General features: G+C 37.8%; 1 protein-coding gene across 1 annotated transcript in view; it reads right to left on the reverse strand.

Annotated features, from left to right (window-relative positions):
• Nucleotides 1-3,102: 3,102 nt before the first annotated feature.
• Nucleotides 3,103-21,068, reverse strand: part of HECTD4 (HECT domain E3 ubiquitin protein ligase 4) — an 89,607-nt gene continuing 71,641 nt past the window's right edge. The window contains 18 exon segments of the mRNA XM_072413941.1: nucleotides 3,103-5,832; nucleotides 6,407-6,629; nucleotides 7,323-7,518; nucleotides 8,900-9,066; nucleotides 9,642-9,863; nucleotides 10,143-10,246; nucleotides 10,600-10,755; nucleotides 11,380-11,499; nucleotides 13,525-13,671; nucleotides 13,879-14,069; nucleotides 14,943-15,066; nucleotides 15,148-15,251; nucleotides 16,397-16,548; nucleotides 16,804-17,027; nucleotides 17,213-17,420; nucleotides 18,006-19,300; nucleotides 19,741-19,920; nucleotides 20,370-20,575. Of these exon segments, the coding sequence (XP_072270042.1) occupies nucleotides 5,696-5,832; nucleotides 6,407-6,629; nucleotides 7,323-7,518; nucleotides 8,900-9,066; nucleotides 9,642-9,863; nucleotides 10,143-10,246; nucleotides 10,600-10,755; nucleotides 11,380-11,499; nucleotides 13,525-13,671; nucleotides 13,879-14,069; nucleotides 14,943-15,066; nucleotides 15,148-15,251; nucleotides 16,397-16,548; nucleotides 16,804-17,027; nucleotides 17,213-17,420; nucleotides 18,006-19,300; nucleotides 19,741-19,920; nucleotides 20,370-20,575 (4,156 nt within the window). The 3' untranslated portion in view covers nucleotides 3,103-5,695.

Genomic DNA, 21,068 nt, shown 5'->3' on the forward strand with positions numbered 1-21,068 from the left:
ATCTTTTACTGGTTGAATACTAGTTCAGGCTCAATTCACAAACCAACATAATAGGGAATTTATTATTTTTTTTTTTTTTGCAAAATGTGGCAAAAAATAGATGTTGGGAACATTCTAAGAATTGGTTATGAGGGAAGCATCTCTCATTCAGAAAAACTAACCATAAATATTTCTCATTGTAGGCCTCTATTCCCCATTTGCTCATTGGACAAGATCCAGAGTAACACTTGGAGGCAGAATATATCTGACCATCACCTGCCTGAAAGACCTAGAAGAAGAGGACGCCCGAACACCGACTCCTCACACCGAAGCCGTTCTCCAGTCAGCCGCAGGGATGAATACCATCCAGGACCCCAGAACAACCAGCAGATTGAGGGTCAGCCAAGCTGCAGGATCTGCTTGATGGAGTATGAACAAGGGGAACAAACGCAACAACTCTCCTGTGCACACAGATTCCACCAGGCGTGTATCAACACATGGCTGAGAGAAAGGCGTACCTGTCCCATCTGCCGGACACGCGTTCCTGAAATCATTGAGGACACTGAGATTGAAGACTTGCAGCGAGGCATTGTTCCTGCAATCATTCAGGTATGTAGGATACTACTATCAGTCTTTTATAAAACAGGTCATCATTTTCTTATTTATTTCGAATTCTTTTAAGAATTATTCTAACACATATTATCATTTTTTCCCCAGGACATTGGCATTGAAGGTGTACGGCGAGTTACTGGAAGATGTTATTGCATTCACCATCTTTACAGAACATGTGCCAATCGTTATAACCAACTGGCACCCACACTATCTGGTTAGCAAATCTACGGCCATAGGGAAATCTGTTGGCTGGTTCCTTTGCCAGGGATTCACAATCAGGTATGTGTTGTATCATTTATTTCAATTTCATTTATCAATACCCTAAAAAAATATTTTTTTTCTGCAGGGCAAGGAAACCATCTAGATGATAAATATTATGGGAGAAACTACCAGCTGCACCCCCCTAGGTGGGTGAAGCTCCTGTCATTAAGGAGAACAAGAACTGGATCAGAGGGATCTTATCTTAGAAAAACGCTGGACTTTGCAAAGGTAAATATTAGTTTTGCATGCTTTTGCCAAAGGTAAGAGGGCTGCTCACTTTTTGCCCCCTACCTTTGGTTTCAAGCTAAATTCTAGGAGACCATTTATGGTGAGATGAGGGGCACAAATGCCCTCATTTCCTATCCACAAAGCCCCCAAGCCTATAAAAGTGTCTGGTTATAGTATAGGGAAGACACCGCACAATGGTTTTTTTCTTTCAGTAGACACTCTTAGTAAATTGATCACCTGGGAGGTAGTGGTAGCAACCATAACACATCTGTCATCAATATGGCTCCAGGCCCAGATGGCCTTTCATATAGCTACCAAAAGACTTTTTACCTCTAAAAACAATGGAGACACACGAGTTGGTAATCATACATTGAAAACATGCACTAATTTATAATTAGGCTCACAAACATCCAGACATACAGCACCTGATAGATATGTACGCTAGTGAGATGTACTCAGACAGATAGACAAATGAGCATTGTCACAAACACACATATATACACTCTCATATGTACACACATTAACAAACATGAACATATATACATATTATAAACCAACTCACACACCTACATATATATATAAAAAAAAACACTTGCACGCACGCATACACACACACACACACACACACCTAATGATTAGATGAGGTCTAATGCAAAACACCCATCTAACATTAGAGGAACGATGACTAGCATCAAGTAGGGTAGCGCAGTGTAGATTAGAGTAGGTCCTGCCCTAAAGAATCTACCTTGTCGTGGTGGGCAGGCTTGTAATCTTCTGGCTGAAAATGTGTCACTGAGATACACTAATTTCTCTCTAGTGAGTTTCATTTTTGGCCAGATGATTAAACCAAAGGACTCTATCAATACACAATGATATATGTTGAGATGTTAAACAATCAATAGTAAACTTCTCAAAATATGCATTCCTGTTTACGGTGTTTATTTTTTTTTTCTTGATTTTTTTATTTTATAAACACTAAGCAAATATAAAAGTCATAGATTACTGAAACTCTGTATTTAATATTACATCATTAAAGAACATGTGAACCCATCACTGCTTACTAAAAACAACCCATCGCACTTAACCTCCTGGGTGGTTAAATTCTGTCTGGATTTATATGTCTAAAAGCAGTACATTGTCTTTCATTACTATTAATCACCGGGAACTTCTGGAGAACGTCAGCGCACTCGCCAGGGGACAGATCGACTAAGAGGACGTGGCCAGAGGATGGTTATAAATGGTTACCCCCTCCCAGCACTTCATGTATTGTGGGAATAAATGGAAAAACCATTTGCATTACATGCATTACTTTACCTCAAAAGTGTGAATGAGTTCTCCGTTTCAATTTTCCTATGCAGAAAATGTGTGGTAAACTCAAACTCTTCAAATTGTCTTCTATACTAGGCAATTAATGATGCCAATAATGATTCATTAAAGGGAAGGGAACAAACAAAAAAACTGAAATTTGACAATTGTTTGTTAAATTAAATTGTATTAAGTTTCAATTCAAGGACGATATAATAACCGCAATAAAACATAACATAGGGTTAAATGGTTGTAGAATTTCTTGTTTAGTATTTATAGTTTTAAAATCTTAAAAATGGCTCCAGGTAACTCAGATTTTTACCTGGGGTTTGGGATGTTAGGAACTGCATTTTTCAAGATGCATTCTAGCTTTATAAGAATTCTGGGGGTCAGAAAAGATTTTTTTCTTGAAAGCATACAGCTAGTTTTCTGTCCATGAGCATTGTGTGAAAGGTACATACATTTTTTTGCTGACAGAAATTAAAATGTGAACTGAATTTTGCCATATTGGATTCTAGTGGCTAGTTTTCAAAAACAGAATATCCACTGGATGCTGGCTCTGTAAGACTAGGATCGTGGAACACCTACTAAATGGACCAATGGGGATGTGAACCAGCAGCGCCAGAAAACAGAAGAAAACAACCTCATACAAGACATTGGTGCTAATTGCTTTTGGGGTAGATATTATGTGCAAAAAACATCACACTAGAAGGTAAGGACATTCAAAATCAGATGTTTATTCTTATGACACTTTTCCTTATCTAGTATGCTTCATTTACACAGCAGTGGTTTAAATACCAATACAGACAAGGGAAATGGCATTGAGTAAAAGGATCTGTTAAATGCAACCATAGATAACTGCAATATTTAAATATACATCAACTGTACAGCACACGTCCAGGGCTCAAAAAGTAGATATGTTGCACATAAACCCATTGCTAAAGTGTATTTGCTTCGGGTGGTCTGGTCTCCACCTTCAGTGACTTTGTAACAAGTCTTGTGTGTGGCATGGAGGCTGAGAAAACTTGGGAAAACAGCTTTTCCCTTTTCTTTGTATTGCATTTACTTTAGCCACTCAAGCATCTAATATATTCTACCTTCTTAGTTATTTATTTTTTTTTGCCTTGTAGAAGACAAAAAGAAAATACAGAAATGCATTTATCTAATACAAACACTTTGAAAAACATACTTTGTAGGTCAATGCAAGTGTTGCTGCATGCCTTTTCTTTGTTCATTGGAGCAATATAAATTGTTCAAACTAGAATAACAAAATCACCCCAAAAAAAAGAAAAAGTCACTAAAGTTCCTGCTGGAGTTGTCAGGCAATGCAGCTTGACTGTGGTGTCTGCAGTATCCTCTGCCCTGCCAGGAACTGTAGCAGAACACTCCAGTTCCTACTTTATTAGATGACAGTTTAGCAAATGCCAAGAAAATAAAGCGTGGCAGCATAACTAACAGGACACATGAGTAGTGTTGTAACCACCTACAGCCTCTTTAAGGCTGGTTTGATGGCAAAGTACTTCTTCTTGGACTACATACTTAAAAAAGCAAATGTTAAAAGCTGATCAGTAGCATATGTTACAAAGGAATCTAATAGCTTGGAGAGGCATACCTAACCTATACATACATAGCCTTCATAAAGTTTTATCATAACTTTGAACCAGGGTTATTTAGCAAGACTGCGCAAAAATAAATATTGATGGGAAAGGTGAATTTACCCAAAGCACCAGATTTTGGTTTAATATAGACACACTGTTTAACAAAGAAAATGTAACAGGATGCAATGGACATTACACCTTTCACCAACCTTTCCACTGCCTGCTGTATGAGTGCTCTCTGCAGAGATAAATTGTCTGTATGAGTGCTCTCTGCAGAGATAAATTGTGGTAATGTAAACTATGTGATTACAATCATTATCTGGGTTCACTCATCACTGCTAGTCTGTGTGAGCCAAGCGTCACTGCATAGTTAGTACTGGTATTGTCAGTGCAAATATTACTTGACTAGAAGCCCCATGTTGGATGTCCGGTGGGGTTTTTAACCACATCAGAGCCACCAGTTAAAAAAGCTGCAGTGGACTGAGGTTTGAGTTGACATTATCCTGCTAAGATTTTTTTTTTAAATTCACACCTAGCAAAGGTTAGAAATTACTGCAATGGTCATTAATGTTGATTTCTCTAGAAGCCAAAAGTTTGGCCACATAAAAAGCTTCCCTTGACACGAGTTGTATAGCTAACAAGGCATATCAATATATTTATTTTGTATTGGTTCCTTTGGTGCCAGTGACTATGCTTCCAATGTGTAGTAAATTTCTAGCATGTTAAATTATTAGACTAGATGGGCAAAATTAAAAACATTTTGTTCTTTTTGGGTCAAACAAACCATTATTGTTTTGCAGGGTTTTCATCACACAGGTCTCAAAAGGGCAACATTTGCATGCAAAACAAATATCTTTGCCAATAATTTAGTTCTGTGCTTAAGATTCTTTCAGGTAAAAAGGACAACATAACATACACTACTTTGTCACTCTACTCTGTGCTGTAAGGTCCAAGCCCTTTATAAATACAGTGCATTATAGAACTGTATGTGCAACTTCTGAGTCCACTGACATAAGGCCACAGATTCATGTTCTTCAGTGATATTCAATCTTTGCTGGACCTATTACAGCCTGCACAACAAAGCCGAGGAGTGGGGAGGGGGGTTGAAGGTACTGCCAAATTAAAAAAAACAAAACAAAAAAACTGTGCCGCTCTCACATCCCTATTTGCTCTTAAGTACTGAAAAATAAACAGCCCAAAAATGACAGGGCTATTCACAGCCAGCAAATCCAGTGCTTAGTAAAACTATTATAACTTAAATACTACTTTGAAAAATAACTAAAATAAAAAAATAAGAACTTTTTCACAGCTCTAGCTCCAGTGTGTTACATTCGTGAACTCTGGAAATAATTTATCATTAAATTATTATACTGTGTATATTCCTATTTACAGAACCCTTTGTTTAAATAGTTTCCTGTTCCTCCAGTCACTTACCTCATACATTCCCAAGACTCTGTTAGCTTTTGAGAGAGAAATCAATTTGTCCACTCACATTACCCAGTACTAAAAGTTTTCTACAAACAATTCACAAACAAGGCAAAAACCCCACCAGAGACTTCACAAATACAAAAGGTAAATGTGCAGGTTTAGGCAGAACAAATCCAGAATGTTCAGTAGTCTTGTTTCTCCTGTTCTGTCCAGGGGGCAAGCGATTTCTAGGAGCCAAGGTTCAGTCCTCTTTTTTATTTACCCTTACCTCTGTCTGATTATGATCAACCGCTAAGTGGATCTTCTCGATAATGGATGGCATGCCTCAGTTTTTCCAGCATTATTTCGAGGGAGGAGTACTGCGGGAGCTTAATCATGAACATGCATGTCTCTACACGAATGTATCTGGAATCTGGGGATCCTGCAAAAGATTATTATTCAGTAGAATTTAAAATAGCCGTGTACACAAATAATAAAGTCCTGATTCACTGGACTAAACAGGAGAAACGGAAAGGCAAAAATATTTGTCCTTCCAAGAGAAACTGCTGTTCCCAATTTGTCAGTTTATACATATAATGAAAAGTATGCATAAAAGGCATAATGATGAAGAACAGATTGGCTGATTCTACCCTTTAGGTATCATGTCACACTAACCACAATGTTATATACAAAAGATAAGTTATGATTGTAAGCTGTAAAATATTGATTCAATTATATTTACTGTGTCAAGCTTGGTGTGAACTCAACCAGTTTTCATTGTTAAATCCAGTATAAACAGATTATTTGAACATGTTTCTTTATTTTCTAACACCAGATATCCCTATCTTTCTGTAAAATATCTCTGCCTACGGTTCTTATTGTAAATCTAGAACAGAAAGGCTTCCCAACATATAGATGTAGGGATGCAGCTTTACCTGTTTAGTTACTACCCACAGAATATTTTCTTAGAACTGAAAAGCCAAGTTCATCATTACAAAAAAGCCTAGATGCTTTACCTGTTGCTCCATCAGGTGGTGCTATTTTCATGGGATAAGGTGGGACATGTGCCGTGTCAGGTCCCCCATCTTTACAAGGACAGGTGAAGGGAATACGCTCCTGATTGCAAGCAAAGTTGATGAACTTACAAAGTTCTTCCTGAGTGAACATTTCCAAAGCACACCAAAAAAACTCTATATGCTGGTCTGTCTCCATTAGTCCAACTTGATACATTGTGTGAGCCTGCAGGACAAAAAAAAAAAAAAAAAGTCAGCTAAAGGAAACAACATGATTTTTGTACATTTTTGTGAGGGTCAGGGTAAAAACTATTTTTGGTAAACATAAAATATTTCTCTTTTAATGTTGTGTAACTTTAGATAGCAGGTAAGCTTTCAGCTTCTCTGGAGCTGTGATCTTCGTACAGCCTGTTGAAAATTTGCCCCTAAATAAATTCCTAAATTTAATCTGCTGTTTAGACACAAAATGCAAGCTACTCATCTCAGTACCTTAAAGTCTGAATTAGACACAATGCATTCTTCAAGACAGGCGGGTAAGCCATATTAAATGGCTTAAAGCGGACCATACACTTTAATATTTATTGCCCAGTTCTTCTTTTTTTGCATTTGTTTGCAGGTTGTCCAGAATAAACATCCTTACATGCCCATCTAAATCCTGTGCTGTTCCCTTAACACCCCTATCACTGCATGCCTTGTCATAAGGTGCTGCCTGTTCCTTCCTGGGTCTAGACGACCCCTTGATAATGTAGTGCCAGATCTTGTGCTTACAAAAAATAAGATCTTGTGCTGGGAAATATGTAATAAATCTTGACTTTGTAGGAGGGAAATAGGGGGAGACCTCCTTACTGCATGCAAGGGTTTCCTCCTAGAATATCCAATGTATGTATCCCAGCAGGATGAGTCCATGTTAATCTCTTACCTTCAGAAATTCCAGATTGATGAATGGTAGCCCACAGGTCCTAAGCTCCATCTCCAAAGCGGTTAGGCTGGAAAGAAGCTGCAAAGGAATAATGGAGCCCAGCCCAGCTCGCACTGCATTCATACAGTCTTGATTTCTTAGCTCACGCAATCGCAGGTTACGAATACCTGCTGCATAAATGTCCTTGTTTTCCCAGCTTAAAAGATAAAAAGTATTAAAAATTGCTTTGCATATGTCGTAAGGGCTTTACTAAATTTTAACACAAAGAAACAAATCTCTATGTTCTTGTTTTAAAAGAAGAGTTTATATAACTGCGTTGCATAAAAGTTGCTTGCCCTTTATACTTGACCTTATGATGTTCTACAACGACTAACAGTTACTTACAGTGGTAATTTTTTATGTTACAACATAAAGCTATCAAAAATGGGAAAGTTTTCCCAACACCATAGCTGAAGTAGAGACATCTGTTCACCACTAGGGAGTGGAGGTATGTTGTTAGTAAGATTAGTATTAGGAGTTGGTCTTCAAGTGTCTAAAGGTGCGTACACACTTCCAATTTTTATCGTTCCAATCGAACGACGAACGATCGATTGGGCAAAAAAATCATTCGTAAAAAAGTAACCAACGACGCCGACGAACGAGGAAAGTCGCTGGAAACGAACGACCGGACCGACGGATCGGATTGGACGACGATCGTTGAACATCGTTCGTGTGTACGGTCGTTCGTTGATCGTCCATGGGCTGAGCATGCGTGATGAACGAACGTCAGTTCACTTTCCTGTCGTGCACATAGTTCCTCTATCGCTCAAACGATCGTATCTATTATGTGTACAATATCTACGAACGATCGTGTCGTTACCTCTATGTGCAGGATCGGTGCTATACGATCGTTCGTATATATGGTGCACGAACGTTCGTCGTTCGTTTTCCAACGATAATAATTGGAAGTGTGCACGTAGCTTAATTCTTCTGAAAGAGGCCAAATGGACAACAGGTTTGTTACACTGAATTGTATAAGTCTGCCGCTGTCAATAGCAGTCAATTACAATAAAGTGGTGTCAATTTTTTACACTGTATTATACTGCACCACACGAGAAATTAAAAAAAAAAAATTATATTATGTATATTTTCATAGAGCGATTAACCGCCTGCTAACCCTAAAAGCCCTATCTAAGGCCTCCTCTCATCTTTTTTTATCCACTTGAATAAAAAAAGACGACTTTGTTTTACTCAAATTTATTTTTTATAGTGCTAAAAAAAAGATAAAAATGTAAAAACTGTTGCCGCCTCTAATATGGGTTATACAGTGTGAAAAAATTTAGATGAACAATCAGGTCAAATTTTGGCTATTTCTTCTAGGATTATCATGAAATCTTGTTAGCTACAAGTGCCGAAATTATCACCCTGAATACTAAACTACTTCCTTGTGTGTGATAACTTACTTGAAAAATGTTTTTATGAAAATCTTGGCCTGTATGTGGTCCCTGCGGATTGGAGTTGGACATCCCTGATCTATGTGAACAATACTTCACTGTTAACCTTTTTTCTCAGCACAGTGTGACTTTTTTGATACTTACACTACTGGGATGTGTCTCCCCTTTGCACAAAGTTCTACTTCCTCTCCAGTCATTGTCAAATATGTAAATTTACAGCTGGGTTTGTTGGGGGAATCAGGGCTCTCTGTGAGAAGATGCTGTGAGACTATTTCAGCGCAAAGTGCTTCCAGCTCGGTTTCATCATTTATCTAAAGCAAGAAGATACAGAAGCTCTAGCAAAAGACAATAAAATCCATTTGCATGCACATGCTTGACTTCTAATTACTTTTTGACTGCTTCTATTTTATTCAGACATTCTAAAGTATGGAATTTTCATAACTAACAATTATATTTTTTAACCTCTGTCCAGTCAGTTTCAAATTAGTTTCTCCCCCCAGAACCTGACCAAAGATCCTCATCATTCACTGGATGCCACATGTTACTCTTCTCTGTTATCCACTGCTCTCCTATACAACAAATCTTTTGTCTTCTTGTCATGAATGTCTTTCATTCAGCATCATTAGACAGGGCCTTGTAATTTATAGGTAGCATGCCAACAAATTAACATTTTCAGAAGCAAAGTGGCAGCCTCTGTATTTATTTCAGGCATTGATAACTTTGCCTGTCATACTGTACAATTTGCTTTCCCTTGTTTTCCTTTCTGATCCTATCCCCCATAATAACCTAAATGTGAATACCTTTTATTTTTGGTTACAATGTTTTATTTTAGTACTTTCATTTAGATGATTTACATAAACTGCAAAACACAGTGAAAAAAATTTACATTTTCAAACTTCTTGATGTAGTTGTGGGTGAGAATATCGGCCTCATAAAGATCTTCTTCAGCATCCAGCGGCTCTCCTACAAGCATTTTCCAAAAACAAGGCAGTAGATCCAGTGGAAGAGGCATATCTGCTCGAATAGCTATACCCAGTAACTGACCAAAGAAATGGAGCAACTGCTCCTCAGCATAGGTTATAGGGCTTGGTGTCAGTAGGTACTTCCCCTGTGAAATACATATACAAATTACAAAATCAGTATTACTAAGACACAATTCCTTATAAACATTACACTGTGAGGAAAAATTAACCAGTATGTAAATTTTCAGCTAATGTTTTTTCCAATAAAATGGAAATAGAGTGAGAATTAACTTTTATGTTAGGTTTTATTGTCGTCAGTAGTGTTGCTTGTGCTGGATGTTTTAAAGCTAAGCTGGCAACATAAAATCAATACAACCATTAAAAAAACAAATACTTGTCTGTCTGACAAGACCAATGCTTTTTACCTTATTCTTATTGACTGCAGAACTGGGACAAAGCAAAAGGAGAGACAAGGATGAGCTCTGGAGTTCTTTACACACTTGCCACAGAAAATGGCGGAAAGATCCACCTGAAAACAACAAATCATAGCATTACAATCACTTTAAATAACAATGTGTCAATGTACCCTAAAAATGCACTTAGAAAAATTGGACTGTGTGCAATGACTTGGTGACCGCAATGAGACCCACCTATAAAACAGTTGCAGATGTATTTCTGTACAAAAAAGAAAGTCTTATTTAAAGTTCTGTACAGAATTGCACATTTAATATCAAGAAAAATGTGGCTTGAAACTTATGTACAACTGTCAGTACCATAGGATGCACTGCATGCTGCAGAGGTGATAAAACTTGTATTCTGCACATTTACTAGAACCCATTCTACTGCAGCCCTACATAATGAGGAAACTGTTTAATTACTTACTTGTTCCATGTACTTCTTCCCCAGTAAAACGAATATTGAATGCATATGTAGGATCACCTCCGCTTGCCAGTTTGACACACAGTTGGGAGGAAGGAACACAGGCTAGCTGCCGTGCTGCTTGGCAGAAGTAAGAGTTCTCAGAGGTCCTAATTTCACCTAAATGGAATAATAAAAAAAAAGTGGGAAAAAAATATTTATGGAGCTTATCAAACCAATCTCACCATGTTTTAACATGGCTAAATGACTTGTGTGCTTTATCAAGAACTCAATAAAACCACAATACAAATAGAGGAATAATAATGAACTACTAATTACAGTTACAGTTAGAAACCTGTTTAAACTGGTCATTTTTAGGGAGACCTGATGGATATAAAAGGCTGAGTTTTATCATTACCCGGGGAAGTTTAAAAGAAATGGAGTTGGGATTTCTCTATCTTGTAAACAGTGGTCTGCCTCAAAGGACAGCATCTACATCATTATTCATGTCTGTATTCATCTGTGCACTATGAAAAATGCAACCTAGAATGTGTATAAGCAACAGGCAGGCTGGTAAGTTGGCCACAAGTCATAGTATGTTTCATGACATGCAAATCTATAGGTCCAATTTATGTTGTGAATTTAAATGTCAATTTGGAAAAAGCAACCAAAACAACACTTTCCTGCTATCCAAATATATTATGTATATTCATTCTGCACCAGTAAGCTGGTTCTGTAATTTTTAAAGTGGTTTTGTTACTTATTAAACAAGGATTTCAGTAAAAAAAAATTAAGTGCTCTGACCTCCCACAATTTCCAGCGGATCCAGGCTAATTTCTGGAGCTGCGTGGTCAGCAGTCCTCTGCACAGTTGCATTCAAGACACGATTCATCACTGTAACTTTTGTATCATAGAAGATTAGTCCTATATTAAGAAAAGGAGAAATCAAGTGAACAACTCGTAGTTTAAATTACTATCATATCTAGATTTAGCCGATTACAACATACAGATGCAATACTTCTACAATAATACAAGCAAGTGTACAGTAAAATTTCAGAATAACAATGCATCTTGGCACAAGATTTCTAATCCCTTGGTCAATGACTTAACATTGCATTTCTCAACTTTTTTAACATGAATATGTTTCAGGTTTTCAAGGAACACCTTCCTAATTTACTATATCCACAGTTCACAGTATATTAACATGGTCGTCAGTGGGAATATTTCTCTTAAATTACTGGCCAGTATTAAGAATGTCACCTTTAGAGGCACAAATTGATCCTTGCTCAAGGACCCCTGGTTGTGAAACACTGTCTTGAAGTATTTAGGGCAAATGATAAGTGTGTTAATTAGAGAGATAGTATTTTTAGGATGAAAATAGTAATGTCAGCATACATAATCTCCTATTTCAGGATTTTGTTTTCAATACATTTTTATTGTAATATTCATTTTTTTTTCACATATAATGGAAAAAAAAAAAGAAACTGAACAGAAGAAATAAAAACATCAAAGACTGATACAAAAAGTAAAAGTGATTGTGAATAGCCTGGTAAAAATACAACTTGTATTTAGGACTAAGTTGGCTAGCGATATAAGTAACTAATCATAACTGTAGCAACCTGCAATCTAAATCAGGGGAGGCGTGATGGCTCAAGCCAGGAGGACCAAATTCTATAGAATTTGGGAAAAGTAATATTAACTAATGCAGACATCTTCTCTAAAACCATAGTGTCAGATAACCGAGATATAACTGCTAAAATAGTAAGGGTAGGTTTTCTCCATGATGCCGCTATAACTTGCCGAGTGGTTTTGGCATGTGAAATAATGTTTCCCAAGGGTTTTTTTTTGTATAGATATATTCAAAACACACCTTATATGATTACAAACCCTAATCCAGAGTCAGAGAACTACCGGACAATCGCACCAAGTGTGACGGAAAGTACCTATAGCTCCGCACCCTCTGAAACATAGAGAAGTGCTGCCTGTAACAAACTTGGCTGTTCTGTTGGGTGTCAGGTACCATCTAAATAGTATTTTTTAAGCGTTCTCTTGGGCCGTAACATTAGGTGAAGATTTAGCAACTGCCTGCCAAATCTCTTCCCACTCCTCTAAATCAATAGTAAAATTCAAATCAACTGCCCGCTTTGTCATATACTGCGGGTTCAAATTAATATTGCATAAGGAAAAGCTATTAAACCCGAAGAATATGGGTTACGCAGGCAGCACAATTCAAAGGCTGATAGTTGTGGAGGGAAACTACTACTACTAAATCGAACAAATAATGTTGAATCTGCATATAACGGTACATTTTGCTGGAGGGCAAAGCCCAATATTCTTGTAGATAGGCAAAAGATTTTATTCCTGTGAAGGAATATAGTTTATGTACAAAACGGACAGACATGGAACCCCACTAACCAAATGCTACTGGGTTGTCATAGGCAGGTTCAAAAGAAGGGCAATTAGGAATCCCTGTCTAAGGTGTGTGTTTAGATATCAGCCCTGCGGGTAATTTTAACCTATCCCATAGACCCAGGGCATATGACAAAGTAAGGTCCGCTGGTGGTATCCACAGTGGATTATGCATCGGCACCGAGGGCAGTTCACCAGCATATACTTGGGCCCAGATTGGAGAATGCCACCAGAGGGGCCAATTGAGCTGCTAGTACGTACGTATAGAAATTTGGTACTGATAGATCTTCAGAGAACTTAGAATGATATAACACTTTTTCGGAGAGGCAAGGTCTGCTGAGGTGCTATATAAAAGAAAAAACTCTTCGTTGTTCAGCTTAAAGAACCCCTAAAGGAACTGGAATGGGAAGTGTACGAAACAAATAAAGTAACTTCGGGAGATAAGACATTTTGATAGCGTGAATTTTACCGATTTTGAAATCTGAGGTTTTGTTAGATGTACAATTCAGGAACATGGTTTAATTTAAAAAAAAGTTTCACCTTTTGCTTGTTGGAGTAAAGCAGAAATACTGTGTGTATACACTTCTGTTTGTCGTAACTCCACAAGTGGCAGGAAAAAGGTTTCTAAAGTTGTGTTCAGTGATTGTAGAAGAGCAAATCGGAGTCGTAGACTTTCTATTGGGACATCTGAATAAAACAAGAAAGTAGCAATGTACGAGTAAACAACACACATTTCACTTCTGAGAATTAGAGACTTTGATGTGTAAGGCTTAAGGGTAGAAACAAGTTATTAAAAGAAATAGGTGTTTAAGTGCCACATATTCAATAAAATATTTTCAATATTCACAGATCCATTGTTTTCTGAACTACAAACACAACATAGGTATCACTTACTCAGCAAGCAGGACACTCTTGGATCAGCAGTATCTGAAGCATCCAAATAGACCTCATGAGGGTGTAACCGGGCAGGTGTTATGGCCAGATGACGGCAAAGACGGTTGATATGCTGAACTAATGCAACATCCATTTCAAGGGTCCATTTTCTGCTAGATTTCTGGGCATGACGCGTGTCAGTACAGGAACACCTGGAGGAAAAACATGCAATTTGTCAGAAGCTTACTTATAAAACAACATTATTGCTGCATCACCTGCCATACTGCAAAAAAATAAAATCTTCAAATTTTCTAAACATTGATGTGCTTTAAAAATGTGATTACACGGTCCACCAGCTTCAGGACACTCTTGTGGTTGAACAGTAGTAACAGTGAACAAAAACATTGACTGGTCCACTGAACAGAAAACTCTGAAGGGCTACTTGCCACAAAACATTTTGATGCAAGGTATGGGTCCATAAGGTGTGTAGGGCAAAGGTGCACAGAAGAATGACTAGCGATATCCACTCTCTATTAGGCTCGAGCACCTTAAGACTAACATTATTACAGTGGTAATATGTTGATTCTGCAAGTTGACAGTATTTTTGAGCTTCTGTTTTATCCAATAAAATTGTGAATGCATTATTCCATAGATGTTAACTGGTTTTTAATCATAAACAATCTTAAAGCTGATATTTTGGAAAATCCAAAAACTAATCTTGCAGTGGGTTTCCCCCTCCAAAATTGCAAGGGTTAAAAATTTGTTGCCTGGTGGAACTCCATGATTCTCTTGGTTGTGGGCAAGCCTTTGGCATACTCTTTTACGATGCAAGACTGTTGGTCCTGCATTGCATGTGAGGATGTCAGAGTGCCTGAAAAAGTAAAGGACTTTGGAGTGGAATCAGTCGCACAGAGAGGAGAAGGCCTTAAGGAGTAATGAATAAGGCTAGTAATAATGCTTTTTAATGTCCACCCACCCCAAACAGCATTTAAACCTTCCATTGTGGGAGAACACCAATGCTGAGCTCTAACCCTACAGGTGAAAAATCAATCTTACTATTTAGTAACACAAAAATGCCTATATACCTTTCAAAGTGCAGGTCATAGCCACAGGCTAGAATAGCTCTCCAGATGCTTCGGATGTCGTGTTTAGCTTTGTCAACCACAAATTTATGAAAACCTTCTAGTGTCAGGTACTTTTCCTCTGCAACTGAAAATGTGATAAACAAAAGTTACATCATAGTAAAATTACAAACAAGAAAGCATGTGCAATCTTACATAACAGACATACTTTCTTGTTTCTTAGTGGGTGATTTGTCATTGTCCTTGTCATCAGGCCGGCTCTTCTCTGGAGATTTTGGTTTTACAATTGGCTTCTTCTCACTCAGAGCAGTTCTGTGGATATGAAAACACATATATACATACAAACATATAAATAAGATACATCAGGATAGAATCTAGATAAAACTTTTACTAGTTTAAAACTAATAATTTAGGAAGATTTATAAATCTTACCAAGTACTAACCTAAGTACTTATAGGTCATTTTCTGCACACCATTGGAGATATTTGCCATACTGTATTTAAAAATGAGTGCATCTTTATTATGTTTCTCCCCATACCTGGTTGGATAATTTCTAAAATCTCCTTTTCTTTGTCCTTGAATGAATTTTGAGATATCCAAAAAAAATCAACTGAATAATGGGCATAACGACATCAGCCAACACTTTTACAAGGAGTTTTTTGCTTGACAAGTCACCAGAAGGTGGCATGTCAAGAACAGGGAAAGTGTGAGGGAAAGGTCCTACTGAGATGGTATTCCAGACAAGGGACGCAACCAACAGACCAAGAATAAATGTCCAGAACATAGAGAGACCCAAGGCTCAAGCTATGTTTGGAGTGAACAAGGGGAAGCTAGCTCAAGACAAAGAAAACTTTTACATTCAGAGACCAATAATAAAGTACTTCATGCAAAGCTACAAGCAGAGCTGTTGAAATCTGAAATGGAGTAAACACACTTCAAAGTTCAAATAAGCTTACTGGCAAAACAACCAAAAATATGCGACAACACCTGTCAAAAACACTCCCATCACTAAAAAGGTCAATGAAACCATAAGAAGACAAGACAGAATCACTTAAATAGTAACTAAAAGAAATAACAAATGAAACTTGAACTTTAGAAAACAATCCATTGTTGACTGGGTACAATGGTATCAGAGGGTATCAAACGGTTTATCTCAACAGATAATAAAGAAGGATGTTTGGGTTGTAAATACACTTTATTTAAAATAGCCCCATCAAGCTTCATAGAATTCAATTCACAAATCGCTTGGGACCATGCACAAGTCACAAAAAGCAAGGCTGGGGCTTTAACCTAAAAAAAAAAAAATTACAAAATTGTGTTTTCTGGCAGCCCACCATCAACCCATTCTGCATGGCTCCTAATCTGTGACCAAAGACCCAGTGTGCCATGTATATATAGTAAGATCCTTACAGACTCACACTGAACTAAGTAAGAGAGGTAGATACTATCATACTTACCGAACACTATTTAACACAGCTTTGTCTTTAGCAGAAGGTTTGCTCACTGGACGCTTGGTGCACACAACCTTAACAGGATGCTGCTCCTTTCCAGTTTTACTGTATTTGCTTTTATCAAACTTTGGTTTAGGAATGCCATATTTCCTCAGAATCTGCAGCAAAAAAGGGAGAGAGAAATACACTAATATTGTTAAAAAAAAACATAACACACACACAAAAAAAATATAACAAAGGAGTTCCAATTCATGCACCGGAAACCAAAATGTCACCTTCATGAAATCCACTTTACTAATGAAACCTCATACTTTAATTAGGTTCTTTTGTTACTCTATTAACCTTTCCTATAAAACCTAAAAACCAGAAAAAGTATATAGTAAGGACAAAACTGTCAAGTTAGAAACCCTTACCTGTGTAAGCTGGTCTTCCAGAAGTTTCTTGGGGGGACGAACATTGGTGAAGAATGTATGTAACAGGTTTCCTGGTGTCTGAGAATTGATCTGCTCTTTGCTTAGATAAATATCAGATACTTTTATAAACTTGGTAGGAGTCAGGCTGAGCATTTGTTCAGCATGAATGCAGCTTTTGAATATGTCTGTGAGAACATCTCGAGCTTCTGGAATCAATTTTTCACCTACGAAATGATAAAGAGCATGGTGGTTATGGTGTTTTTACACCATAGTGATAGCAGAGAGCACACTATTGTTACCTGACTGAACACGTAAATACAATAGCAGATCCACTGGTCGGTATTAAATATTACAGCAATAGTAATCCAAAAGGTGTTTATAAACATAATTAAATAAAATGAAAGTTCACCTTTTAGAGTTTTATCACTGAAGTAATCTCCTAAGCCTGGAATTCCTTGGGTATCAAACAAACTCTGGTTTACTGTGGAGACTGTAAGTATTTCCTCAGTGGACATTTCCATAAGCTCATCTTCACCATCCAGACTAGACAAACCTATAAGATCACTGCTATTAAATAAGCTTGCTCGTATTTTTTCAATTTTGGCTCTGGAACGCACCTAAAAGAGAAAGGAACAATTAAAGTGTTTTACTTGATATTACAGACTATATTGAAACCAAAATGTGTAGAGAAAGAACTACTATTTTTTATTTGGTCCTTATCTACTAAACTAGTACAAAATCCGCAACAAAACATTCCGAGGAATGTTTACAATTCTTAAAGTGCATTTAATACTTTCACTCCCCTAAAGAGACAGATTTACTTATATATCATTATAAGTAAATATAACTAATAAAGCCAAGCACAGCAATATGAAAGAGATTGCAGTGTCAAGACTGAAGACACGCATAATAATATAGTGGAATGTCAAGAACTAAATAATTATAAGTAAGTTGATATTTTAGAGAGTCCCAAAACATCATGAAATATTTTCTTCTTAGAAAAATAGGATAAACAGCTAAACAACAAGCCTATTTTTTTTTTGAAGATAGAAATGGATGGATAAGAGACTGATCTTATGATAACTTAGTGGTATGCTAAAGGCCACCTTATACACTACAACTCTGCACAGGACCACTACCACAGAGAGCTGTAAAATGCATCCAGGTATTAAGAAAAATACTAAACAAACAAATAACATTACCTCCACAACTGCAAATCCTTTAATTGGTCGGGACATAGATGTATGGTTATCCAGTGAACTTGTTGTAAACATGGAGCCTACATCCGTCAAAGAAGATATCTCTACATTGTCAAGTTGTTCGACAAGGCTGCCCAAACTGCCCATGCTCCCCGTGCTGCATATAGAAAGGTCCAAACTTTCTTGGCTAGATATGGCATGTGGCTCTAAAAGGCCTTGAGGCACTGCAAGTTCAGGTGGAAACTGATCAACAGATGTCTCACTGGTGGTCTGAGAAACACCCTGTGAGCTGCACAATGAAGCCTGGCTTGTAGATGCAGAGGCACTGACACTAACTGCGGGAGTCACACTGCTGGAACTGCTAATATCCATGTTATCAGGGTTTTGCATTGTGGCTGTTTTTTCTGAATCCATTTTGCATTCAGCTCCTTCTGTACTCTCTTTTGGTTTTGGAGGTTCCACATCCTGAAGGGGAATGTAAATTTCATCCTTAAAAACCCCCCCATGAGCATTGCATGCTTTCCGAATAGCCCCTCTAACAACAGACTCTTCTAGGTGTGTTGGAATCCCTGAAATAACAAGCAAGCGGCTATGGGCAGTGGGACCAACGAGTGCCTGACTGGCATCTGCTATGGCATCATTTGTAACTCCTAACCCCTGTGGATCTTTACTTGTAAGATGCCTGAGAATCATTAACAGGGTCAGTGCCCTGTGAAACCATAACATGTCCTCTGGCTTGCTTCCTCCCATACTAAGCAAGGCTGGATCACTCTCCGCTCCCCGTGAAGTAGTGCGTTTGGCTGAGGATGCCTTGTCACGTTTGATCTTGACTTTTTTTCTCTTTGAGAGCAAACTTGGACTTTGCGGAGTCTGACCAGGAGATGATGAGGAGGATGAAGAAGAGTCACTAAGATTGGTGGAATTTGTTGAAGACATCACACTCACTGCAGTGCTCATATTAATGGGAAGAGTAACTTCTGCCACAGCAAGGCAAATCTCCATGAGAGCATGGAAGTAAGTGGAGAACCTGCCCTGTTCAGTAATACCAGAAACAGTGCCACCACATGCATTGCCTGAACTCCAGTTCTGAGTCTCCTCATCATACAACTTGCGCAGCTCTGTTTGCAGAGCCATAAGCATTGCCAGACATGGATTTAGTTGAAGGGCTATTGAAGATGACAGTCCAGCAGGATTATTTTTCTGCTCAAGGTGGTGAATTTTACGTAATAGCTCAGCCAACAGATGGAAGAGGAGCTCCTTCATAACAGCAGCCAGGTCAGTAGTCCAAAATAAATTTGCTAAATAAAACAATACAGAAAAAACGAACAAATATCTTTAGAACCTAGTTATACATCTACAAAAACAGAATTTTAAAACAAAAGACTTCTTGCCAAGCTAAAGGTGAAGATATTCTCACCAGAGCTCCACAAAGCTTGCTCTTTTTGACACTTTAATGACAACTGCAGTACATGTGAATCACAGCAGAATTTGTCCCAGCAGCCCGAAAGTACCTTTAGCATTAGCACAAATATGCATCTCACTGTACATGCAGTATCAACATACTTTACTTGTCCCAAAAAGTACATTTGTTAAAGAGAAGGGAATTGAGTTGTAAAAAAAATCAGTATTGCCTTTTGGAAATGTTAGTTCCATTGCTGTTTCTAGCCTTGTGGGTCAAATTCAAACAGGCAGCTATTCCTTTATATTATCACAGTAAACAAAGAATTAAGCGTCTCACCAAGAAGTTCCACCACCTGCAGCAGAATAGAGGATGGGACTGTATCAAGTTCATCATCAGACCTTTCATCTCCATCTTCCAGTTTCCAGGTTAAAAGCTGCTCAGTGAAAGCCATTGCAAGTGGAAATTCCAAGGGCAAAGAATGGATAATTAGCACAGCTCCTGGAGATGGAGACACCCCTAGAACAGAAAAAAATCGCAAATTAGACTATACGTGTATTAGATTACTAAAAGAAACAGTCCAAATCATTGCATGTAGTTAACCTGTATAGACAAGGACATAGATGGATCATTTTCTAAAGCTCCTTTAAATTTACATAAAAGGGTGCAGATTTTTGTTTTCTACCTACATTATGCAATTACCCAACAAACTATTTAGTAGTTATACATGAATAATCATAATAAATGGAGCTTTATACTTTCATACTGGGCAAAGCAAAACAAGAATATTTTTACTCGATATAGATATTGGTTACATGTGAACAACATGGCTCAATGGGTATGAGTTTAGGCTACAGTACTTGATTAATGGTTCCATGAATTTGATATGTTTTGATAGCTTATAAATAAATTGCTTTTTCTTCTCTCAAATTCTCCTAGCTAACTTTGACTTAGTAAAAAATAAGTACCTAGTTTGACATGGATCCTGTCAGTGGGAATGATTGCAGTTGGGTACTGGTTAGTGGTTGGAGGTGGTGTTAAGCCTGTGTTACTTGGAGAGGCATCACGGGGAAAACACACTGATTCTATTAAATTCAGTTGCCCGTTTCTCTTCACTTTGTGACCGAGGCCATACACTAGGACCCGAGCCCAGGGAGCCTTGTACAATGAAGAGCTAGAATAAAAAAAACAAAACAAAAAAAAAAACAAACACAATAGGTTAATCTCATTCAAGGTCAATTATCACAGATGTTGGTGAACCTACATAAACATTAGTGTGTAATTTAGCCAGGCAGATGTCTAAGAGATAAAACACATGTGTTTTCATACAAAGCAACACAAGCAAGATGAAGCACTGCCAGAACCCTACAAAATGACCTCTAGCAGGCTACACATGTGTATGTTTATGACCAAACTGAAGGCAACAGATTCCATGCAAAAGACATGTATAGTAGGCCCAACATCCTGTAGTGGGACCTGTGCTCATAGCCTGACACCATGCAGATTGATTGACATATGTTAGAGAACAACAGAATTGTCAGGTTTCTCATCGTGCGAGAGCAAACTCACACGGAGCATCTGAAAGATGTAAAAAGGTCTAGAGATGCTGTAGAGAATGGTATACAGCATGCAACTTCATCCAACATGACAGCTTTGAGCAGGAATTT

Source organism: Pyxicephalus adspersus, chromosome 6 (assembly GCF_032062135.1).
Source record: "Pyxicephalus adspersus chromosome 6, UCB_Pads_2.0, whole genome shotgun sequence".
NCBI lineage: Eukaryota > Metazoa > Chordata > Amphibia > Anura > Pyxicephalidae > Pyxicephalus > Pyxicephalus adspersus.